The sequence below is a fragment of the Colossoma macropomum genome, unplaced genomic scaffold (genome assembly GCF_904425465.1).
Source record: "Colossoma macropomum unplaced genomic scaffold, Colossoma_macropomum, whole genome shotgun sequence".
Taxonomy (NCBI): domain Eukaryota; kingdom Metazoa; phylum Chordata; class Actinopteri; order Characiformes; family Serrasalmidae; genus Colossoma; species Colossoma macropomum.
This window is the reverse complement of record NW_023494807.1, coordinates 26,531,906-26,557,986: the sequence shown is the minus strand read 5'-3', so window position 1 is coordinate 26,557,986 and position 26,081 is coordinate 26,531,906. Positions and strand designations below refer to the sequence as shown.

Below are 26,081 nucleotides of genomic sequence, written 5' to 3'. Positions count from 1 at the left end.
TTTTTCATTTTTTTAGATAATAACAGTGTCAGAAACCACATAAGCAAGTCTATATCAGATTACAAAGCATCTCTGCACCGTCTGAGGCAATGATTTAGGCATGCAGTTAGCACAGCGTTAATTCATTGATGGGTGCAAGCTTAATTTTAGGCTTAGCTACATTAGCCAAACATTTAAGGAAGGGAAAAGTGTATAAACCTTTTTTACTGTTGCTTTAAAACTGAAACTGGACATGATGTGGATTGAGATTTTATGGACTGTTGAGTCTAAACTGGTAATTGGGATTATTTGGATCCTGGGAAGCAGTAAATATAACCAACTTCTAAGACTGAACTTTGGAAGTGTGGAAAAATATCTCTACTAAATATTAGATTCAGTTGTTGAGACTACTGTGTAAAGTTCTGTTAAATACATGTTTTTTTGCTTCTTCTGACACTGAGAAAAGAAAAACTGAATGGCTGATTTGACTGGAAATTAAATAAATGAAGGAACATCTCTGACTTTTGCCAAGCACTGTATATGGAATTACCTCCTCAAAAGTATTAATACAAGTGTACATGGCTGTGTGTGTGTGTGTGTGTGTGTGTATGTGTGTGTGTGTGTTATTACCACAGAGTGCAGCAGGTGTGTACGGGAGGTGCTGGGGCTGCTGAAGAAACCATGGTTGGGCACTAAATACTCATCAGCATCCACAGCCTCATCCAGGTCCACACCGCTCATCAGGCTGCGGTAGAACTTGGAGTCCGTGGGGCTCGGAAGGTGCATCCTCTCATCACCCTGCACAAGACAAAATCAACCACCTCCATTTACCTACAATGCTCCAGCACTGCCATTCTGAACATTTAGACTTGATGTAAAAATGCAGAATCGATTAGAATAATATAGTTGTGTGCTAAAGTTTTGGCACCCTGGTCAAACAGCATGTGTTGTTGATTTTCTAAGTGAAAATAAGTTAACGCATTCTCCACAGAGAACAACCTTCTGAACATTTTAATGCACAATTACTGTGTATTTTCTGAATTTAATAATATATTGGGGAAAAAATATAATAAATTGTGGCCTGTTCAAATATTATGGTACATTGTATATCTCATGTCACATTTAATTTTGTTCTGTGTAGAGGATGTGTTAACTTAGTTTCACTTAGAAAATCAACAAAACGTGTACTTTCACTCGATTTCTCAAACTTTTGCAAATGACTGTACATCAGTTTGATCATTTTTGGCCTAAATAAAATTCTCCAAGTAAAATTTTTATTGAATTTAAAGACTACGTTCCACTGTAAAAATTCAATTTTTTATTGTCTATATTACAATACTGTGTATATAGTTCATCCAGAAACATTTTTTAAAGAATTATAATTAAATCAAATCATTGTGAAGTCAGAGATGCACAGTGGCCACAGTACACCCACTGGTCATATTGCACTTACATGGACTGCCCATTTTTTAGGTTCGCTTATCATAAAGGTACACTTTGTAGTCCTACAATTACAGATTGTAGTCCGTCTGTGTCTCTGCATAATTTGTTAGTCTCCCGTTCACTCCTCACTTATCCAGCCAACAGTGGCCAGAAACTGACCACTGATGAAGGACTAGAGGATGACTAACACAAACTGTTCAGCAACAGATGAGCTATCGTCTCTGACTTTACATCTACATGGTGGAACAACAAGGTAGGAGTGTTTAATACCAGGTCAGTGTCACTGCAGTACTAAGAATGATCCACCACCCAAAAACTACCTGCTCTGTGGGGGTCCTGTGGGGGTCCTGAACATTGAAGAACAGGGTAACAAAGTATGCAGAGAAACAGATGGACAACAGTTTGCAATTGCAGAAATATATGGTAAGTGGAGCTGGAAAAATGAGCAATGTAGATGTGTAGATGCAAGGTATAAAATGGCCAATGAGAGTATATCATCACTGTATCTCTTGTAGCCTTATGTCTCAATTTTTATTTTTATTTTTTGCATAATTTGACAACACCAGCCCTCTTTTCCTTATTCTCTCACCTGAATGACAAGGTAGCGTGTTGGATCTCGTGCCATCTTGGAAAACTCTGCAATGAGCTCTCTGAATCTTGGCCTGCTGTCTGCATCGATCATCCAGCCTGAGGTAAAACATGACCACAATGATGAGGACGAGGAAATAACATTTGTGTCTGGTTTACAAAAGCCTCAATATTCAGCTGAATGAATCATCTGAATATGTCTTCTAAATTATAATCAAACTTCTCTCATTCTCCGATTCCATTAGCTCTGAAACTTCAGCAGGTCCAGATGATTCTTTCTAAAAATACTGATCCAGAAACCAAGACTAGGCTGATCTCAGGATGCTCTGCAATCTTACATTTGACCATGATCATGTACACGTCGATGGTGCAGATAGGAGGCTGTGGCAGCCTCTCTCCCTTCTCCAAAACTCCTGCGATTTCACTGGCAGGGATTCCATCATACGGCTTCGTCCCAAACGTCATCAGTTCCCAGACAGTCACGCCTACAGAGACAATGTTAAACATTAAGGAAGGAATGGTTCAGTCAAAAAAGCTCATTTGGCTAACAAAGAACAAAAACAAATAGCTGTCAATTAGCATGTTGCAAACTGAATGCCAACTGGTGGCCACTAGTTTCCATTCATTCTTAGCCACGTTCTTTCAAATACACTCACAAATACAATCTTCAATCCAGAACTGCATTTCTTTCAAACACAAACTAGCAGTATAATATAGCATAGTGCACTAATACAGTCGGCTCCATAATTATTTGCACTCTTGGTAAAGACGGGTAAAAAAGGACATTAAAAAACAAGGTCAATCTCACATTGAAAATATTGGCAAATATTTCTCCAAGGATCACAGATGAAGATTTGCAGAAAGTCTCCAAAAAAATTTAGATGCCATCTTCATGCCAGCAAACTTTTGGAAAGGCATGCCATAAGAAAGCCATCTAACTGTGCTATAAGAAAGCAATCTTTCATCTAACCACAAACAATCCTAGAATTCACTATTGGACAGATGAGACATATAAAGAGCTTTCTGGTAATAAATAATTAACATGGGTCTAAAGCATAGTATTAGAAATTAACCTTATGCCTATAGGGAAAGTATGTTGGAAGGTCTGTGATGTCTGGGGTTGTTTTTTCTCCAAAGGCCCTGAGAAATGTAGATACATGGCATCATGGACACCATCAAGTACCAAGAGATTTTAATTACAAACCTGGCAAAAAGCTAAAACTGGGTCAGGTTTGGATCAAGACAATGATCCAAAACACACGTCTGAATCCAGAGAAAAATGGTCCAATGACCTCAGAGTCAAGCTTTTGACACAATTATTGCAGTCGCCTGAAACAAACCTAGTTGAAAGCCTGTGTGGTGAGTTGTCGAGGTGAGCCCAAAAGAGAGAACATACACACTTACGAAAGATGGTTCTTCAAAGGGTTCTTTAGTAAAGAAAATGGTTCTACATAGAACCATGAAGATTCAAAGAACCCTCTGCATGATTAGTTTCTTTACATCATGAAAGCGTTCTTCAGATTGGTGAAGAATGTGCTGTAGATGGTTCTGTATGGAACCTTTTTGAAAATGATTCTATACAGCACTCAAAAGGGTTCTATTACTGTTACAATGTCAAGCTTGTAACAATAAAAGAACACTTTTGGGTGCTATATAGAGCCATCTATTGCACATCCATGCATTTTCATCAATCTAAAGAACCCTTCCAAGATGCACAGAACCCTTTAATCATGCAGAGGGTTCTTTTAGTGTTCATGGTTCTATACAGAACCATTTTCTTTACTAAAAAAACTCTTGAAGAACCATCTTTTTTAAGAGTGTGGGACACTGGAGGATCTGGAGATGTTGTGTATTGGATTGCTAGGTTTTTGTTTTCTTCGATTCAGTTTACTTCAAATAAAAATTAGACTTTTTCCACATATTTCTAGAGTGAGATTGAGCTAATTTACCACAAACACATTCCCCCCAATCTTTACCAAGGGTGCCAGTAATTCTGCCGCTGACAGTGTATTCTAGTATACTGAGAAGGATTTCTTACCGTAACTCCACACATCACTCTGATGTGTGTAAGTCCTGTGAAGGATGGATTCAAGCGCCATCCATTTTATTGGTACCTAAACGAAAACGAAATTCATGTTAACTGACTCTGAGAGATCTCAGACCTTACAAGAATACATTTCTCACTGAATCTGAATTCAATAGCTGTAATAATGAATAATGTTTTAACTTGTACCGTATGTACCTATTTAGGTTGTAAATATTTGTAAATGTAAATATTGTTCGTACATGCAAATACTGTAAATAATTTAAATGTAAACATTCACTCATTCTTACACGCCTGCAACATGTTCAAAAAAAACTGAGAATCTAAGACTAGGACGTTGTGAATTGTTCAAAAAAACATCCTAAAAAGGTGATGCCATCATGCTTGGGTATAACAGAAGCCTCCAGGAAAGGCCTAGTTCCTTATGACCAAAGACAGTGCACGGTTGACTACCTTCCAAAAATACGTCAGCAAATAATCGAACAGTTTAAGAAGTGTTTCTCAACGAGCGATGGCAGGGATCTTGGGTATTTCACCCTCTACAATGCATAATATCATCAAAAGATTCAGGGAATCCAGAGAAGTGTCTGTGCATAAAGGGCAAGGCCAAAAACCACAACTGAATGCCTGTGACTTCAGTCCCCCAGACAGCACTGCATTAAAAACTGGCATGTTTCTGTGACGGATATCACCACACAGCAGACCGGGTTTGATTCCCCACTCTGGAAAGAACCTAAAGTCCAGGGCGAGACTCCTAACGCTACATTAGCTTACTTCTATAACATGATCAGACTGGAAGTCATTCTGTATAAAAATATCTGCTAAATGCTGCAAATGTAACACAGGCTAAATTCACCCGCTTTATATATCTTAGATAATATATCTAAGCTGGTTGAGCGAATGAACCTTAGTAAGCAGGATTATAAAAACAGCTGATGATAAAAATGTTTATGTATCATGCTGCTTTGATATTTTGCGTTCTCTCAACAGTTTCTTTCTAGTACACACCTTCCCACCATCTGCATGGTACTCCTTCTCATCAGCGCTGAGCAGCTTGGCCAGGCCAAAATCGGTGATCTTCACATGCTGAGGGGTCTTCACCAGCACATTACGCGCAGCCAGGTCCCTGTGCACCAGGTGGCGCTCTTCTAGGTAGCTCATTCCCTGAAGCAGATGGCAAACACAAGTTCAGGGACTTTCCACAAAGAGTTTGAGACACAGAGACGAGAAACAGAGTTGGTTTTTTTCCAATCTAGTGCGTGTTCTTGTTTGTGCAAACAACATAATTCCATTAAGTTTTGACAGAACACTGCGTGGCATTTGCACCCTGTGCTACAGCCTCCCAAATATGTGAAAACATAATGATACATGAAATGTGTTTCGCTTCTCTCTCCACGTCCTCGCCACAGCTATCTGATCATCTCATTAAGAAGTGCAAAGCACAGGGAAAATATAATTCATTCTGAAGACCACCGGGGAAATATGACAAACACTGGCAAAATTCTTCAACTGCCTTTCCTTACAGTTTAATTAGAATTTATCACAGTGTATCAGATAAAGATAACATTCAGCACATCAGACCGCAAGGCAGCTGGCCTTCTCTAACATGATGAAGCTTCTCTGAATGGCTGTAATAACCACTTTTCTTTATGGCTCTTTGTGGACCAAAGCAATATTGCTGTGTTAACACTCTGCTCTGCAGAAGAAGCCAGTACAGTAGCAGACAGACTTCTGTGAAAGCTTGCCTGGTCCTCATTGGCCAGGCCTTTTCTGGGAATCATTTGTCAAGATCCACAATGGGATACTAAATCACCCTGAGACTGCGACACACTGTAAGACATTAAACAGCTTGCCTTTAGTCTTGTTCCACTGAGAATATATGTGCTAATGAATTGGCTGCTCTATAACTGTGCTACTAGGGCCCGACTGATACCTTTCTGCAGGCCCCTATGGCCATTCCACTGGCAGAATGGAAATTGATGTGGATATTTTCAATAAATATAATGAAACAATATATTTGCCCCCATAACTCTGTTATCAGATTAACTAGCATGCCCTTGGCTCTCTGTGTGTCAAATGTGACTCTGTGTTGAGCTGCTAGTGAGCAATGAGGGTTGAAAGAGGAGGGGAAACAATTTACACCTCTCCACAAAGATGGCTGTGCAGAGACAAAACAGATGCTGCAACTGCAGTTTCCTTCATATCAACAAATTGAGTACTTCCACAATAAAAAACATTAAATATAATAAAAACTCCTTTATTAATGTTAACTTGCCTGGTCATCTATAAAAACGGAAATCCAGTTTGTTTAATACAAAAACATATTTCAACTGTGCTTGAAAACACATAGCTCAACCCAAAGACCTCATAAACAGGTGGATTTAGGATGTTACGGCTACCATGAAAAGGTTAAAGGAGCTCAGTAAACTTCCCATAATCAATCATTTCAGCTGATCTATCTTTATTGTCAGTTGCCAAATATTTAAAACTGAAATAAACAGTCTTAAAAATGTACATGTAGTGTTAGAAAACTTAAAACTAAACATTAAAAGGGGTAAAAAAACAAGAACTCTCACAATGATGAACACTAACATCATCATAGCTCCCTTAATGCAAGACAGTATGTCAGGTTGTGGTCCAAAATAGCATCATGTTCCTGAAAGTGGACGCTTAAATACACACTATCAGCACTTTATAAGTGGAATTTCAGGCAATCTGTGTTCAATTGTATCAGTTAAATGATAAATATCACACTAATATCACTATTACCACTTTTACTCTACTGCTCTGCTCCATTGCTCCACTACTTTGATGTGAAAATGATCCTGTAGATAATAGAATGGTTGTCAACAAAGATTAAAAAAGCAGTCATTACCTTTGCAATCTGCACACACCAGTTGAGCAGGTGCTGAGAGCCAATGTTGTCCTTGTTCTCCTTGACGTAGTCTAACAGGCAGCCATAGGGCATGAGCTGGGTGACCAGCTGCACTGTGGACGTCAGGCAGATGCCCAGCAGGCGACACACATGAGGGTGTTCCACACTGGCCATCACATAGGCCTCCTGAAGGCACAAAGGCAGTTAGCATGAATGCTAGCCATGCTAGCATTGTCACTAGCTTGGACTAGTGACAATATACCACAATCAGAGCCCCTAATTCAAACGTGGTCTAGTCTTTTTTTGTTAGAAAAAAATATGAATCAAAAGAAAAACCTGAGTGGAACATCTAAGAACTTTTCATCAGGTGATAAAATAAATGCTAATGAAAAGTTAGCAAAATGGCTAGCATGTTGAGATGGGGTGATCCCTATTTTCCCAGGGTTCTATGTGTCCCAGGCCCTTTATTTTCTCGCCAAATTTTCTAGGAAACGGTCCCATGTCCCCAGGGTCATAGGTTCTCCAGGCCCTTTGTACCCTCTTTGTAATTTTAGGAAAAGCCCTATATTTTTAGGGTCCTTTATTTCCAGGTTCCTATGTTTCCTCATTGAGGTTTTAATGGATAATAGCTCTATGTTCCAAAGTTGCCTCGATCACTTCCTCAACATGAAAAAATGAGAAATGTCCATATCTCTGGAATATTGACAAACTCACATGTTCTGGTGTTACATGCTCAGTCAATACACTTTTACATTGTATTTTATGTACATTCTGCTCCCAAAGATTCCCTTATTAAAACACACTGAACATTTAGTGAACAAGAATGAGAAACTCCTCTTTGACAGACAGCATTTTAAAGCGTTTGTTCATGATTTTATTTGAACTTCACGATGTTAACAGCATTGCAAAACATTGCCAAAGATGGCATTCGTGCTTACAGAGGAATTTCTGGGCACATTCTCAACATCTACCCTCCATTTAATACTGTTTTTCTCATGCCCTCATCATTTCCCCTTATATCAGATGAAGTTTGTTGTGCTAACTTGCTAGTTAACAAGCTAAAGGCTACTTAACTGCACACTTAAATATGATGGTTCTATATAGAACCATCTACAGCACGTTCTCCATCAATCTGAAGAACGCTTTCATGATGCAAAGAACCCTTTAACAATGTATAATGTTCTTTGAGTGTTCATGGTTCTACATAAACATTTTATTTACTAAAGAACCCTTGAAGAGCCATCTTTAAGAGTGTGTAGCAACAACACACTTAAACCAAACAAAGCAATTATTCAAAAAGTTTACAAGTTTACTTTGATTTCTTTAAAGAATTACAAAATTAAATTACAAAGTTTGCTTAGCTAGCTAATTAGCTCGCTGATGATAGCCTAGCTGAGTCAAAGTGCGTTCCTACTGAAGAATCAGCATTTCGTTGTTCCCTGTATGGAATTTGATGGTCCTATGATCACCATGAGCTTGGGAAACCTCTCATAGGTTCTTTTAATGTATCATATTGAGGTATGATGTATCATATCGCTGCTGCTGGAACAAAACCTTGTATCTCCATTTTTATCGTTTTTTCAGTTTTTGACATAATTTGAAACGGTGCAAACGGTCTTTGCGCTGTGTGTAAATTTCATGAAGAATGGACCAAAACAAACGACCCAAAATGACTTGGAAAAAAGTCTGGTTCCACTGACTTACATTAAAAGTCAAGTATGTTTTTTCCTTTTCCTGTAAAGTTACCATTTTGGAGATACAGGGTTTTCTCCCTACAACAGAGATATAAAAGAACGTAGAACTCTGGGAGACACAGAACCCTGGAAAAGCAAGGCTTTTGGAACATAGAATACTGGAAACTTAGTGACCGGAGAACATAGGTACACTCCCATTAGGCACTATGCCATGTCTGTAAGTTTGCAAAATGTTCACAGAAATGCTGGTGTCAAACTTCAAGAGAAAGGCAGGTTCAAGAGGAGGCCTCAGTTCACTGAACATCACAAGGACAACCAAAAAAAACCTGCTCAATGTTAAAATATAACATTGGACAAGACACTGGAAGTTCTGTAGATTTATGGCACTGGCGTCAAAAATATTTGTTTTCTTTTCTTTTAAGTTGCGAGGGAGTAGATGGCTGATATTTCAGCTGGTCCTTGATTCAGCACATCCTTATTAATATTTACAGGCCTGTTCGCTGTCAGATATCTGTTTCTTCCTCCTATCAAAGGCATCCATGTTTACATAGTCGAGTTATCTTCAGAGCTACTCTGACTTCCATGCTATCACTAAAAACACATCCTCTCATTCAAAGGGGATTTTCTTTTAAACTAAATTTTTATCTTGAGTTGGAGCTTTGCTCCTTCAGGTCCAAGAACAAACTGACTTTTTCAGAATTCCGCCTTGTGCCATTACACATAACACTGCACCGCATTTATGTGCAGATACTGACAATACATCCTTTTCATGTACATTAAAGTCATCAAAACTGACTTTTTGACCGTGTTAGTTTATGTACATGGTCATATTAAGCATGATAATATAATTTAAAAGTCAAAATTCTTGTTTCCCATAATCTTTGATCAAAGCACAGGCCCCTTAGTTCCAGTGAAGGTGCATATAAAGACATTTTAGGCAATTATATGCTTTCAACTTTGTGGCAGCGGTTTGGGGAAGGCCCTTAACAGCTCCAGCATGACTGTGTCCTTGGGAACAAAGTGAGCTCCATAAAGACATAGTTTGATGATTTTGGTGTGGAGGAACTCCAGTGGCCGGCACAGAGCCCTGACCTCAACCCCACTGGACACCTTTGGGATGAACTGGAATGTCAGTTTTGAGCCAGGCCTTCTTGTCCAACATCAGTGCCTGACCTCACAAAGGCTTTTTGGATTGAATGGGCACAAATTCCCAAAGACGCACTCCAAAATCTTGTGGAAAGCCTTCCCAGAAGAGCAGAGGCTGTTATAGCAGGCAACTCCATATAATGCCTATGGTTTTAGAATGGGATGTCTATATATATATCTCATATGGGCATGATGTGGTGAAAGGTGTCGACATACATTTGGTCATATACTGTAATCATTTACTCTTTTTTTTACAGATTATAAATCTTATACAATGATCTTTACAGGATAACTTGAGCACAGTTTAGCATTCTTTTCCAAATTTCTATACCTATATCAACTCATCTGCTATGCTGTGGCACAAGTGTGAGTTTAACACCTCTGGTATGACTGCTCTACACTGTTAGAAATAAAGGTTCTGTGCAGGTACTATTTTCATGTATCAAGGTACAAACAATGTAAATGTTCCCTCAAAGGTACAACAGTGGTTTTAGGGTCCAATTGTGGACCTTACATAAGTTTTTCCAGGTGAAAAGTACATATTTGTATCTTTTCATAACCGAATGTTTTAAAACAGAACAATAAAATAATGAGCCTGGAGACGAGACGGGGTGTGTGGAGTCAGTACAACTTAGAAAATATCATTTCAATGGATTATGGTACAGTTATGTTCCCTGACTAAAGGTGCTGAGATGTACCCTTTGGTGGTACCATCCCAGTGACAAGAGGGGTCCTGCCCCACTGACATTTTCATATCTTTTTTCCTAAGAGTGTAGAACTGTTGAATAACTAACTGCTATGAAAACAGTCCTGCCATGTTGACAGGCCTGTAAAGACTTAGCTAATAGCTGAAAATGCCGTGCATAAATTGAAAATTATGCAATAATTGTTGCACAATTAGAATAAAAAGAACATTGGATAATCTATGAGCGTCATGAATTGCTAATCAAGACCAAATGACTGTCGTAATAGATTTTCCAGCACTGACAGCTGAAAACCACTAAAATAAAGAATCCCTGTTATGATCTGTTATGGTCATATTGTATTAATAAAGATTTCAAACATTCCTCAAACTCACATCAAGAATTTCTTTGTTTGCTTTCGGGGACGTGGCCTCTCGCAAAACTTTAATGGCCACAGGGATCTTCACATCTTCCCCTTCTGGGACCCACAAGCCCTGCAAAGAGAGGCATATTATCACAAGATTTCAACACAACGCCCAGAGGGCTGCATCGCTGCGCATGGAATTCAGTTCCAAGGTCTGAAATTCCAGCACTTGCAAACAAGTGCCATGAGCCAAGGGCACACTGGAACTGGCCTGGATGTGGAAAGAGACTGAGCAGATGATACATGTATAGCCTAAAAACATGTTGATTAAAAAGATGTGCCAGCAGATACAAAAACAAGTCCAATGAGGATTGAGTATCTGACAGTGAGATTATGCGTTAGATTATTAAATAGTGTTTCTTAGCAACCTGTCCACACTGAAAAAAGCGATGGCACTTTCAAACTTTTAGATCATTTCCACAATAACAAAATATTCTGCATCAACAAAATCATTGTCAAATTTACTGAAAGGCAAAAATGTGTTGATATACTGCACCGAGTGAATTCAGTGCATTGCAAATATTATGCAGAGCATTAGGCCATGATCGCAAGATGTTTTTAATATCTGTCAAAAAAATTGATACACGCTGCTGGTCTGTTTTGGGTGTGTTTGTGGGTGGAGATGTGATGACAGATGTAAAACTCATTCAAATATAAAAGCTCATAAGTGAAAATTGCTGCCGGTTGTTCTTTTACACAAAGGCAAGAAAAAAGGATGCGTGTGAGTAGAGCTGGGCAACAACACAATCTTTATCGCTACCGTGTTCAATTACATCAATAAGCTTTTCTGAGTACACTGTGGATATCATCAGCACCTAAAATCACTATAAAACCCCCAGCTGCACATTTGATTACAAAGAGAGCATAATTAGTCCTATTTAACTGGATTTAGCGCAGCTCAGTGAGCGGAATGTTGAAAACAAGGCATTGTTTTCATAGTTTTTGATGATATTTTGAAAATGTGGAACTACTTTGTCTGTTCCAACATATCAGACGTCAGAAAAAATATGCATGACACATCATGTATCATAAAAACGTCCTTAAGTATCATGATAGTAGATTTTGCCATATCGCCCACCTCTACACGTGAGTTCTAATTAAACCAGTCACTGTTCTAATAGATCCTTAGAGCTGGATATTACATTGGGTTGACTGCAGTGATTAGTTTTTCCTTCTGTTTTGCTTAAAACTGATGTGGCTGCCCCACACTCTGTCTCCAACTGACTAATGAATATGTCAGTGCATCCTAAATCAAAATTCAAACTCTGGTGAACATTTTTAACGGACAATTGAGCGTAATTTTCATGCACTGCTATGTCTTGGCATCTGCTGTCTGCCAACACATCACACTCATTGAAAATAATGGCAAGAGGTGCGTTTTTACCAGATACAAAAATGTCCTTATGAGCACAGCCTTACTTATTTCAACACTTTTTTGATGATTCCATTAAAGGGGAATTCCACTGATTTGTCAACATTTCTGCATATGGTCGAGATGTAAACAAAGTCTTTCAGAGTGGTTTAATGTGAAATGGTACAGTATTGTAGAGAAATAAGGGTGACAGGGACCATTTCATTTATTATCTAAAATGACCAGTGAATGTACATGTGTCTTCTGAGATTTATACATAAAATGAATAGTAGTAAGAGGCAGACAGTGGTAAATCTGAAAAAATAACATTGTGGTCTTTCTCTGTGCTCTATTCACAGCCTCCAAACTGCATAAGTTCACTGACACCCATACAGAACATTTCTATCATTGGCAACAACAGCAGCTTATCCAGTTTTAATTTTCTTTACTGTGAGATATTTCTATGATAATCATACTTCTTACTTCAAGCTTAATCAGAAATGTGCTTTTACTTTGATAGTCAAACATCTAAACAGTCTGTCTTATAGTCAAATACACATACCAACAAAATAAAGGGCAGAGACAGAGAGCAGAATCAGGCTGTGTTCTGTGACTGACAGGAAAAAAGTCTCTCGTGATGTAGCGTCAACAGCAAGGTGAGATTGAGGAGCAAATGTGTGCATATTTATATTTAGTTGCACTCCAGACGTGGCACAGACACTAAACTCTAAGCCCCCTAACCAGGATCTGATTATTACGGCATGACACTTTTCCAAATTCTGGAGTGAGGCTCTGACATCATTGCTCGTTTCTCACGTGAGGTGATATCTGTTTTGTGTGTGTACAGTGTGCGAGCGACAAAACAACTTCACACAATTCCATGCATCTACATTCCCGTCTCATCATCCACAGACTGATCAGATTAATTGTTTAAGCCAGTGAACCTAATTAAAAAGACAGAATTTTTAATGTTAACCGGCCAAAATGTATGAGGAAGACGAGTTTTAGACAAGATTTCCCATATCTCTAACCTTATACGGCCGCAGTCCCTCAAAACTGAGAATAGAACTATATTAACAAGTAAACCATACCTCACAATGATCTACATGTACCTCTCTGCCATGAATGGATTTTAATGTTTTTTGGGCCAAAACTTTCTCTCAGAACCATCATAAAGCCATGTTTTCAGATTCACAACAGAAAATCATCTTAAATGTGACTTTTTTTTAAATTACATACTTAAGGAAAAAAAATAGATAAATTATTATTCTTTAAATAACAATTATATAAACAGTTTAAAAATATATGCTCTGTTTTCTTAACCTTACGTCACTCTCACATTTGACATATAACTGCTAAAATAAACCAAGGAGGTTATTTCCTGTTTCCTCCACCATCCCATTTAGTTTTTGTTATTCTTGTTTGATTTTGTTTTACCTTTATTTTGCTGTCCTCAGGCACTGATGTGATTAAACTGAATAACCAGTTAGCAAAAATATGGAATAATTTCTGCTAATCTGTAAAATGTAACATGATGTTGATAGTCTACATTAGTGGTTCCAAATCTTGGTCCTGGAGAACCCAGTGCCCTGTGCATTGTAGTGTTTTCCTGCTCCCAACATACCTGATTCAACAAAGCAGCTAATGAAAAAGCCCTTCCTGAGTTGAACTGGGTGTTTTAGAGCAGGAAAACACAAAGACGTGCAGGGCAGGGGGCACTTCAGGACCAGGGTTGGGAACCTGTGGTCTACATGAGAAATAACCGATAGCAGGGGTGCCCAATCCTGTTCCTGAAGATGTGGCACCCGGCAGAACTTAGCTCCAACTGTAATCTCACTCTCCTAATCCAGGTAAACAAGGCCTTCAGGGGCTTCTGAACACTAGACCCAGGTAAACTGGATCTGAACTCTCCACAGCCTACATAGATTTTCTTAAGGAAAATAATAAAGTCTTTCTTGAGAGAATAAACTAAATTGTAAATTAATTTAAGTGCTCATCTTAAGATCCTTAGGAAGTTTTTTCTTAGGATACCTTTCATGAATCTGGCCCCAGACTCCCATCACCACCACTGTGAACAATTCTGACACTGGAAGGTTCTCTAGAACGGAGCATTTCACACCACTCTGAATCACTTTGTTAACATCTTAACCATTTAATTATGCAGACATTTTGAACATTTGTTGGAATTCTCCTTTAAATTTAGGGCCTTCAGTTTATTTGAATATGGGACAACAGAAATAGAGTAGTCACCTTATACACAGTGCCGAAAGCTCCGGAACCCAGAACTTTGATCTTCTTAAACTCGGTTTCTTTGAGGATGCGCAGCAGGGCCTGGTTTGGAGCTTCTCCGCTGGGGGTGAGCGGCTCCACTAACTGAAGAGACAGACACATCCTCTCAGGAAAACACTTCTACACAATCACTAAAGAGCACATCCTGTCTACATCTGCTGTTTCCTCTCTCATAATCACCAGGACAACACTAGTCTTTGTTAAGACAGCCACCTTCCACTTATCAGTGTCAACAGTTGTCAACAGAACAGCAGGGCTGCTGGTCTGGCTTCAGCTTAAAGTGATGCTCTGATCATTTGAAATGTATACAGTTTTTATGCAGTTAGCATAGACGTAGTCGATCAGCCAAGACATGTTTTGCATTGGAGCTATGAGGCTAAAGCGGTTAGCAAGTAATGGATTAGCATCGTGCAAATAGCATGCCTAAATTATCAGAGCTGGTCTAGAGCAGAGGTTCTCAACCTTTTCCACCTCAAGGCCCACCTGTTTATCACTAGAAGGCATGAAAGTGCACAAGAAATCAATATGTTTTTGCTTAAAAATGTCCTTTTTTGGGAAATGTTCAACATGTGGAGGCCTACTACTGCAATATCTGATGTGTATCAGTGAACATGAAGTATCAACAGAACATTGGTGCAGGTGGACAAATGAATGTTCAGGTGTTTCTAGAGGCAAAGGGCAAAAAAAAGGGGAAAAAAATTGACAAAGCTGCCTTTGCACTGTTACAACTATCTGAAAACACCACATATTTCTTTTTTTATTGTTAAGTCAATTATTTTTTCCCTGAAGTGCCATCACAGGCCCACTATGGACCACTGGCCCCCCTCAGTACAGGTCCAAAGACCACCAAGGGCCGCTTTGTGGCCCACTTGTGGTCCTCGGCCCAGTGGTTGAGAAACCCTGGTCCTGACTTGAGATTACTTAACAACTCTGCCTGGTTTGAGGCAAGTGTGCATGCACTTTGCATGATGCTAACATGCTTAAGCTTCCATTACTAAGGAAGAAACCTTCAGACACCGAACATGCCTTGGCTGGTTGACTACATTTAGGCTAATGGGGAAAATAATGTAAATCTGATGTTTAGTCCAGTTATCCAGCACTTGGTTTGACCGTGGTAACTGGTAGAGAGTATGTAGGCTTATGAATATGGCTGAACCTCTCTCTCCTGCAGCAATCTGCGCAGTGTTCTCTTCCTTTTGATGTGTCGTCTCCTTATGAGCACCGCCACACCCAGACTGAGGATAACAAAGGCCAGGAGACCGCCGACCACACCAGCAGCGATTACGGACATGCCTGAATAACTGAGAGATGAGATACAAAATGTATGTGAAAATCCAGCAAAAAGATTTTTATTTGCTGTAACTGAAAGATTTTCATAAATTATCTTCAGCATGAACACCCATGCTATGGTGTATCCCTATTGTTCTGGGATATGACATGATGAATAGACCAATAGAATCCAAAATTACTTAATTTTGTTAATACAATTACTGTCCAAATGTCAGAGACCACCCTTTATTTATTTCATTTCCAGTCAAAACAACCATTAAGTGCAAGTTATTCATTTCATTCATTTATTATAGCTTCCATTCTTTTCAGGAGACTCACTTTGAGTTCCCAAAGAAATCTGCAGGGATATTTTTCCACACCTCCAAAGTTCAGTCTTAGAAGTTGGTTGCTTCTAATTTTCTGCTTCTCAACATCCAAGTAATCCCAAACCCAATCAAAAATGTTGAGGTCTGGACTCTGGAGTGGTCATTCCATTGTTCTGAGAACACCAGCAGCTTCTTTGTTTGATGTGTCCGTCTCCTCAGTGAGGCTTCTTGACAGCTACACATCCTTTCAGACCCATAGTGCTGAGTTGTCTTCCCACAGTGGAAGGATGGACAGAAACACCTGTGGATGTTTTCAGATCTGAAGCAGCTTGATTTTCTCCTCTCTCTCAAAGATGAAAGGTTTAAGTGCTGTTTATCTGATGGGGGCAGTTTTGGTGTCTACCAGGTCTTGTATGGTTGTTGAGAATCCATTTGTAGCTTTCAATCATTTTTTGTTTTGGAAACTCCTCTTTATTTACACTTATTTTTCTTGGTGGAATAATGGAATATTTCATATCTAATCTCCTTAGAATTATCTCCTGAAAATGAATCACTTATATGATGAATAACAAACAGTGACTGGAAATGAATTAAATGAAGGATGATCTCTGACTTTTGCACAACATTAAAAGTTAAGAAAGCTGTTATCGCAGTGAAAATAAGTGTTTCTTGTACAAAATGCACACTTTCATAACTACAAACACTTTCTCCCTTTTCTTCCTCAACTCACGGCTTAAAATCTCTGCAGTCTTTCAGGTCTGGTCCAGTGCATCTAAAAGATGATAAAAGATCATAAAAAGGTTACATGGATATAAAAGACTCATGATATATAATTTTATAAAAAACAAATAAATACAAAAATATATTTAGAATACACAATAAAAGTCCACAGTATTCAAAGCATGTAGGAGAGAAGACACGTCATCCAAGACCAGTTTGACTGGATGTAAAGATGTCCTGCCATATTGTGTTTTCATGTTTGTGAAGGGTCAGCACACTCACCCTTGAGTGCAGTTCTGGTGGCAGAGCTGGCACACCCGTGTGCTGTCGGGGTATTTCCACACGAGGGTGTCCTTCTCCCCCGGGACACCCTGTGGGCAGCGAGCCACGCAGTGTGGTCCGTCTCTGAAGTTGGCACATTCTTTACAGCCGTCAGGGCCCTGAACCAAAAGAAGCCAAACATTAGACAAGCCACACTCTTTCATACTCCACCAACTTCTATCTTTGTTCTAGACTTTTAGGAACTGATTCCTTTTACGCTAAAATCCATGGTTTCCCTGAAGCGCACACACAAGAAAGAACATATACTGTGCATCAAAAGTTTAAGAACATCTTATCTTCTTCTGAAATGCTGCATGTAATGATGAATGTTACTTTTCAATTAAGTAAGAAAAAATACTTGCTAAAGGTTCTGCTAACATAAACCACTTCCTTACTAATAGTTCACTGAATCAAACAAATGCACTAAGTGAGTAGAAGTACAAGGTAGGTGTTTCTAATAAAGTGGCCAGTCAGTAGAGATACAAGGTGAATCAAATTAAGTGGCCAGTGAGTGGAAGTACAAAGTAAGTGTTTCCAATAAAGTGGCCAGTGAGAGGAACTACAAGGTGTTTCTAATAAAGTGACCAGTGTGTGGATGTGCAAGGTAGGTGTTTCTAATAAAGTGACCAGTGTGTGGATGTGCAAGGTAGGTGTTTCTAATAAAGTGGCCAGTGAGTGGAACTACAGGGTGTTTCTAATAAAGTGGCCAGTGAGTGGAAGTACAAAGGTAGGTGTTTCTAATAAAGTGTCCAGTGAGTGGAAGTACAAGGTAGGTGTTTCTAATAAAGTGGCCAGTGACTGGAAGTACAAGGCAAGAGTCTTCAAGATCTAGTGCACTTGTCAGAAGCAGGGATATCAACAGATCCTTAGAGAAACTCACAGGTCCTTCGCAGGTTAGAGTTCCATTCAGGGGTTTGCACTCGGGGTCACACTCAATACACGTCTTGTTGACTTCACACTCCCGCGGCTCACTGTGGAAGAAAAACAACAACATTATCACTACTGGTTTCACTATCCACAAACATGTTATGCAACAGGCCTCATAAAGATTACGACATGTTCCTCAGATTACCTTTTACAGACTGAGCTTCATTGACAGCTATGACTGTTTTAAGCTTTACATACTGTTCATGGTCTAATCCCTCATAGTACTGACCAGGTCAGTTTTATTCTGATCCACCTCACAGTCTAGATTTGGGCTTTGAAATGTGACATACATTTTACCATTTCACTGTTTTATGATCTTTGGTTTACCTGCAATTCATTCATTTAGGTCAAAATGAACCTAGAACAGTTTGGGGTTATTATGAGACGGAGACTGAGATCTAACACTCTTACCGTGCCCATCAAAGGTTGGCCTTCTGTTGAATCACTGGCTTAATCTCAAATGGCTCCTTTATCCCTATGTAGTCCACTATGTAGGCCAGACTGTACATGATATTTCTAAAAACAGTCATTTGGGACTCAGAAACATGTGCACACCTTCTTATTGGACATACAGCGCACTTTTTGGGTGAAGAAGTCACAATTTCATAACCCACATAGGGCACTATATAGGGAGTAGGGAGCCATTTGAGACTCCTTGGGAAGCCTATTGTCGATATGTTCACTGTTACTTTTCGATCAAGTAAGAAAAAAGGTTTTGGTAACATAAAACAGCAATTTAATATTACTTTTACTTTTAATGTTACTTTTACCTATTTATTTATTTATTTACAAAATGTCTTGTTTTGTATGAAGAGCTGGTTTCTTTTCCAAACTATTGTTAAAAGTACATACTGAAAACTACATATTAAACACATATAAAAATGAAAATATTCTGGCCCAAAGGTGTTTTAAATGCCTAAAAGATTTGAGTGCTGTTGAGTGCTAACAACAGAGTAAAATGTGTGGAACTTTGGCATCTTTGGTAAGGTAGGGCTTCTTTCAGTTTTGCAGCTTTTTAGCAGCAAAGAAAAATGGCCTTACAAAAAAATATCTTAAGAGATATAGAAAGTCACTACAAGCTAACAAAGAAAAAATACTCATTTTTTATTGAAAACATTTGAGAAGCCAAACTTTTGATGAGCAGTGTAGGGTCTTACACTTCACACAGTGTACAGGTGTGAGCAGTGAGGTGAGCTCACTCACCCCTCCAGCAGGTTACAGGAGGCCACGCAGCTCCTTTTGCGGCTCCGGTGTTCACAGCTGAAGCACATGGTGGGCCCTGGACCCCAGCAGCCTTCAGAAGTACACATCTCATCACAGGTACGGTTCTGTGCCGCTGCACAGAGAGAAAGAGAGAACATTCAGTACAGAGGAACCTAGGAACCATTTTTAAAAATCAAAATCCTAAATGTTAAAAGTACAGAGCCAAATTACTTCAATAGTACAGAGTATGAAAAAAAAATCCATGAAATTCAACAGCAAATTTCAATACATAAGTTCATTTCATGACAACATAAAAATGATTTATTCAAAACGGGCAGCTTAGTCTTCATAGGTGGACCATATGGACTGAGGAGTGAATGGTCTGTTTCAAAATTTTAGCAGTGTTTATATACTACATCAAACTCTTTTCCTTTAAAAAAGCAAGGAAAAGATATTGTCCCTTTAACGTCTTACCACAAGTGGCTTCGTCAGCGTTTTCCATGCGCCGGGCGGACTGGCTGTCTGATTTGAAGAGGCGTTTCCAGTGCTCAGGACTGTTGTAGCAGAGTTTTTTGTTGAGTGTGATGGAAACGTCGCCGTCGCTGATCTCCCTCAGAGCACGCAGGCCTAGGTGGGTGATGGGAATTCTGCTGACCCCGAGGCTGATCGTGCCTCTGGCAGAGGGCAACATGAGGGCAGAAGGAAAAGCCTTCAGTGCTAGTTTTTCTCATTAAACCATAAAAGAATATCTTTGCAGATAACACATATCTCAGAGCACCACTGTGAAAAATGACTCATGCGCTTACTGATATTTTGTTCGTCCGCGGATGACTTCCAAGTTTTCAAAGGGACTGAGAGAAGGCATAGTTGGAGACCAATACTGAACCAACAGAGTTCCTGTAAATGTAGATGAGCAGGAGTGTCATGTGCAAGAATAAAGGTGTCCGGGAAAATTTTGGTGAATGAATGGTCATAAATTTCCCCTTCCACTTTTCCAAACGTAGCTAATTTATAAACAAAAATGTATTTGCTATCAAGGTTAGTGTAGCTTATATATGATAGCTTATGATTTGATAGTAACGACAGCTTGTATCCCAGCAATTAGCATAATGTAATGTCAAAGACTTTGTTTTGACTCTATATGAAACCTATCAATAAAAATGGACACACTGACAGCCAAAATTCATTTCAAGATGGCTGCGGCTTCGCCTTTCAGTTGTGTAGCGTCCATTTTTGTCAGAGACCACGTAAGGAAGTCTAAAGTGGTGTGCAAAAGTTTGAACAACCCTGGTCAAACTGCACGTTGATTTTCTGAGTGAAAATAAGTGAACACATGCTTTACAGGGAACAAACTGATTCGCAAATTTTAGGGCACATTTTTTTATTTTTTGCTGAGTTTAAAATACTTAAATAAAATAAATAAAACCTAAAATCTAAAATGTGCACAGGTTTATGTTGTTTATGTTTTATTTTTTTCCAATATGCTGAATTTAGCAAATAAACAGGAATTGTACGGTAAAATGTGCAGAACTGTGTTCTCGGTAGAGGATGTGTTAACTTATTAGCAAAACAATTAAGCTCCGATTTGCATAGGAATCAAATACACTAAAAATTTCAATCTGGTTTTAGGCCACATCATAGTACAGAAACAGCACTAGTAAAAATTGTAAATTATCTATTATTATTTTCTGACCAAGATCATGTGTCCTTGTTAGTCCTCCTCGATCTTAGTGCGGCATTTGACACAATAGACCACGCTATCTTACTAGACAGACCAGAAAACCTTGTAGGGGTAACAGGAACAGCTCTTTCCTGGTTCAGGTCCTACCTCACTGATCGCTATCAGTTTGTTAATATACACGGTGAATCATCTGTTCTCACAAAATGAAAGTATGGTGTTCCACAAGGCTCTGTTTTAGGACCTGTATTATTCACATTATATATGCTACCACTAGGCACCATTATCAGTAAACACGGCATACATTTCCACTGCTATGCCGATGACACTCAGTTATATTTAGCAAGCGACCCAGATGATAAAATTAAACTTAGCAAGATTGAAGACTGTATAAAAGACATAAAAGACTGGATGTCGAGTAACTTTCTCCTTCTAAACTCGGATAAAACAGAGGTTCTGCTTCTTGGTCCAAAAGCAGCTGGAAACAAACTGTCTAATTTATCACTTAAACTTAACAATTTCTCAGTTGCATCAAGCTCATGTGTAAAAAGCCTTGGTGTCATTATAGACCCTGATCTGTCCTTCGACGCACATATAACTAACATTACTAGAACAGCCTTCCTGCATCTCCGCAATATTGCTAAATTGAGAAATGCATTATCTCTACAGGATGCAGAAAAGTTAGTTCATGCATTTATTACTTCAAGGCTAGATTACTGTAATGCCCTGCTGGCTGGATGTCCCAACAAAAGCCTTAACAAGCTTCAGTTGGTCCAGAACACTGCAGCCAGAATCCTTACAAGAACCAGAAAGTTTGACCATATCAGCCCAGTTTTATCAACCTTACACTGGTTACCAGTTAAATTTCGGATTGATTATAAAATTCTCTTACTAACTTATAAAGTTCTAAACTTTAGTACCTGAGTGAACTTCTCTCTCACTATGAACCATCCTGCCTACTTAGATCACAAGGTGCTGGCTCACTATTAGTACCCAGAATTAATAAAGTTACATCAGGGGGGAGAGCTTTCTTATACAAAGCCCCCCGGCTTTGGAATAGTCTTCCTGTTAATGTTCGGGACTCAGACACAGCCTCAGTGTTTAAGTCTAAGCTAAAAACTTACTTGTATAGTCAAGCCTTTGGTAATTAGTTTTCCCTGTCAGTTCTATACCTGCCAGAGTCTCTGCCAACACTGTAATTTGTGATCGGTCACCCATTACAGAACTGACTCTCTGTGTGTTTTCCTTTCTTTTCTTCGCCGAGTTGAACAGCTGCCCATCCTGTGCGTCTGACGCTGCTGCCTCTTCTGCCTTGATCAGGTGCCACTGCTCGCCAGCCCTCTGGACCGGCTTACCAACATTGAGCCTCCTGCTGTACAACACCGTGCAAACCTCACCCTCACAACCTGACCCCACTGATACTACTGCTGTTGCTCCATGAACTAATCAAAATCATACATTTGAACTAATCAATCATTTAAACTAATCAAATAAATCAATCACCCATTGCAGAACTGACTCCGTGTGATTATCTAATATCATCTTTTAGATCCAATCCATTTTTCAGTTCAAAAATCCAATCTAATACTCAGTTAGAAAGAGTAATTTTTTTTTCTCAGCAGTCCAGAGAGGCCACAGCATTCCACAGTTTTTCCTGCTGTAATCAATTCAATTAAGGGCTTAAAAATCGCTGATGAGTTTATTCGGCCGGGAAAGCACTAGGCTGCACAGTGCTTTCGCCCGCAGGTCTGAATTTGAGCCACTTTTATTAACAAATATAAATGCCACAAATATACCATGAATCACATATTAATAAAGCTATTTAGAAGCTGTACTAACCAGTAATTTCTTTGACTGTCTTGAAAACATTTAGCCTGGCAGGATCCATCTTGGGAGTCTTTGTATATTCATCTCTGCAGAAAACAGGAAAAAATATGAGACATCATTATGGAGCTTTTTTATCTGCCTTTTGTTCATCGGAATCAAAATTCCAATGAAAAAAAGAGTTAAATTACAACAGACTGTCAAGACTGTGCCCTTTTTATTGGCTAAGCACTGCTCTTGTGAAAACCTATCTATTCGGCCTACAGCAGTTTGGCTCCACCCACTTATGTTCAAGTTCTTATGAGTGTTTCAACCTGGACCGCTTTTTGATCGAGGCACAATACAGGACAACCAGAAGAGAGGTCATTTACATGTTGCTGTTGTTGGAAGAAAACCTTGTATCTCCAAAATAGTAACTTTACAGGAGAAGGAAAAAACCTACTTTACTTTTAATGTAAGTCAATGGAACCAGACTTTTTTCCAAGTCATTTTTGGGCGTTGCTTTTGGTCCATTTTTGAAATTTATGAACAATGTAAAGGGCAACAGGCATTTTCAAATTAGGTCAAAAACTGAAAAATTACAAAAATGGAGATACGAGGTTTTCTTCTAACGGCAGCGATGTATCAGTGTACAAGGCTCAGTAAGAAAAACAGCCTGTGAAATTCTAAAGGATAAAAAGGGGTTAGAAAACGGTCACATAAAAAAGAATTATTACTGTTTTTGGTTCACAAACAAACACAAACGTCATAAGGGAGGAAAATACAGTACTAGAAAAATGCAGGATATGGGCCATTGGATTCGACAGTTGGATGGGATCCTGGCTGTAGTCTCTTTTATATGAAATGTTGTTTTCTTTTTGTTTTTCCAGCTTACCCAGAAAGCGTTGTCTTAAGGATTAAGACATCTCCATTGATCGTTGTGCAATTTTCAAATGATTCAATGTTGCTGGCATTGATTGACAAGACACCAGCCAGATGACCCACTCCAAGTCCTGAGCAAACTAGAAGACAGCAACACATGATGAAAGATTAACAGTGGAGTAGAGGAGTGAGCAGTGCGTTCTGTAGCAGCATTTTTAAGGGACTGAACTTCAAGGAATTCCCTAGCTTTTTTTAACCTAATCTATTTCCGCCACATCTGTAGCAATGTGAACTGTAACCACACACAATAATGTCCCCGTACTTTGAAAAAGAACAGAAACCTATAACTCAAAATAGAAGCCAATGTGAAGATGCTTCAGCAACCGCTCATTGGTATCTATCATGCTGTTGTATGCATAAGTTTGGGCGCCCCTGGTCAAATGACGTTTTGTTGATTGATCGAAGTGTAAATAAGTGAACGCATCCTCTACAGAGAACACACTTCTGCACACTTTAATGCACAATTACTATTAATTTGCTGATCTGAACTAAGTGCAAAAGTTACGGCACACTCACACACAAACCACTTTCCTCAGCTGCCTGAAACGTTTCATTGGAATTCCACCCCTTATATCTGTTACAAGGTGAGGTCATCTCGTAACACAATCCTTATATACAGCTGCTCAGGAGAGAAGGGTCTGTCTGTCAGTGATGTTACGTTTGTGAACGATCCGGTTCTTTTCAGCAGCTCTTTGGTAAGAATGAAGGAAGCCGAGTCAGACTTGAGAGCAGTTCTTTTTACCGTTATGCCTAAATTCCACTGAGTAAAAACCAGCCTATCAGAAGAGACAGCCGGTGTCGCACTAGGCTCCTTAAAGCCAGAATGAGCAGGATATGTTGGTTGCTGTTTAAACACACCATTCAAAGTTGGCCAAGAGAGAGAGCAGCGGTGGTCAAGCGAGCTACAGAGTGCATGAAGAGAGGGAGTGGTATTAGCGAGAACAAAGCCGTGAATCAGAGAAATAAAATTTATTTTCTGACTGTTTCACGAACCTGTGGGAAGGATCATCCTGTCTCCTGCTGTGGCCTCACTATAGGTTAATAGTTATAGGTTTTCTCACTGTAGATGTGTTATTTTCACTTAGAAAATCAACAAAACATGCAACTTGACTGGAGGGGTTTAAACTTTTGCGTACAAGTGTAAGTGTTTTTTAAGTCAACATGTTTTTTTTTCTTTTCAAAGTACACAGAAATATCTCAAAATGATGGCTGGTGGAAATCAACCAGACGCTGCAGGTGTGGCAGAAAAAGATTAGTTTTGAAAAAAATCTAGAATATTCCTTCAATGACATGACACCAAATATTCAGTCCATTTGGAAAAAAAACAACTAAGAGGTGGATCAGACGTAACGTGAGTGTCCAGAAAAAGGTAATAGGAATGTTACCTTTTGGACACAGGCCATCACACTTCTTACACTTCCTGACCCCATCCTCGTCCACTTCGTGGGTGCCTGGACTGCACGCTCTCACACACGCACCGTGATCCGTGACCACATAGTTATCTGAAACAAACGTCAAGCCAGCAGCAGTCAGCCAGGAGTTATACAGCACTAAATACCAGCAGTATCTCTGAAACATTCACGAGGAACAATCTGCGGCCGGTGTTACTGAGAAACTAGCCGGGTTGGTTAACTGATGCAAGCTCACGATTCCAGACTGAATGATTGTCTTTGTCTTGGGTGGGCTTGATCACATTTTAACTTTGGGTGTCTGACACAGATGTGCGCAACGTCAGGCCACATGTAAGAAAAACCTAATAATAACCTATTTTTCAACATTTCTGCATTGAGATGTAAACAAAGTGGTGCACTGTATAGAATTTTATTTTCTTTATAGTAATGGTGATGGGAACCAGAGGTCGTGATGTCTACAACACAAACACAATCATTTCATTTATGACTTTATTAGAAACAACCAGTGAACTTACATGTGTCTTCTTTATATATAGTTCTCATACGGAATGCTGAAGTTGGTAAAATAGTGGCAAATGTAAAGAAAATCTGTTTTCTTTGGGAACTATTTTGCCTCACAACACCCTGCATGTAACTCTCCACCATCAATAAATAAAAAATATATATATATTTTAGGCCAAAATCTAATCTAGAACTATCATAACACAGTGTCTCAGGCATCATGCAGTGTATTCATAACCGTTTTGTGTGATAACTTTCCGTGATGAAGGTTTTAGAGGCATTAAACTCTTCAGATGTCTGGTTCCTATCACTTCCACTGTGAACAGTTCTGACTCTGCAAGTTTTTCTAAAATACAGAATTTCACACTGTATGGCTAAATGGCTTAGTTTACATTGTATCTATTTAATCATGCATATTTTCTTTTCAAAAAATGTAACAATTTAAATTTTTTTTCCTTCAACT

General features: G+C 39.1%; 1 protein-coding gene across 1 annotated transcript in view; it reads right to left on the bottom strand.

The window, feature by feature from the left end:
• egfra (epidermal growth factor receptor a (erythroblastic leukemia viral (v-erb-b) oncogene homolog, avian)) overlaps window positions 1-26,081 on the bottom strand; it is a 93,112-nt gene that overhangs the window by 8,690 nt on the left and 58,341 nt on the right. Inside the window, exons 8-25 of the mRNA XM_036555782.1 lie at window positions 25,091-25,207; window positions 23,659-23,785; window positions 22,800-22,873; window positions 20,089-20,179; window positions 19,757-19,956; window positions 19,283-19,415; window positions 18,033-18,123; window positions 17,114-17,271; window positions 16,842-16,883; window positions 15,673-15,817; window positions 14,478-14,600; window positions 10,848-10,946; window positions 6,930-7,115; window positions 5,063-5,218; window positions 4,049-4,124; window positions 2,349-2,495; window positions 2,012-2,109; window positions 610-777 (exon numbers count right to left, since the gene is read on the bottom strand). Of these exons, the coding sequence (XP_036411675.1) occupies window positions 610-777; window positions 2,012-2,109; window positions 2,349-2,495; window positions 4,049-4,124; window positions 5,063-5,218; window positions 6,930-7,115; window positions 10,848-10,946; window positions 14,478-14,600; window positions 15,673-15,817; window positions 16,842-16,883; window positions 17,114-17,271; window positions 18,033-18,123; window positions 19,283-19,415; window positions 19,757-19,956; window positions 20,089-20,179; window positions 22,800-22,873; window positions 23,659-23,785; window positions 25,091-25,207 (2,231 nt within the window). The remainder of the gene's footprint in view (window positions 1-609; window positions 778-2,011; window positions 2,110-2,348; window positions 2,496-4,048; window positions 4,125-5,062; window positions 5,219-6,929; window positions 7,116-10,847; window positions 10,947-14,477; window positions 14,601-15,672; window positions 15,818-16,841; window positions 16,884-17,113; window positions 17,272-18,032; window positions 18,124-19,282; window positions 19,416-19,756; window positions 19,957-20,088; window positions 20,180-22,799; window positions 22,874-23,658; window positions 23,786-25,090; window positions 25,208-26,081) is intronic.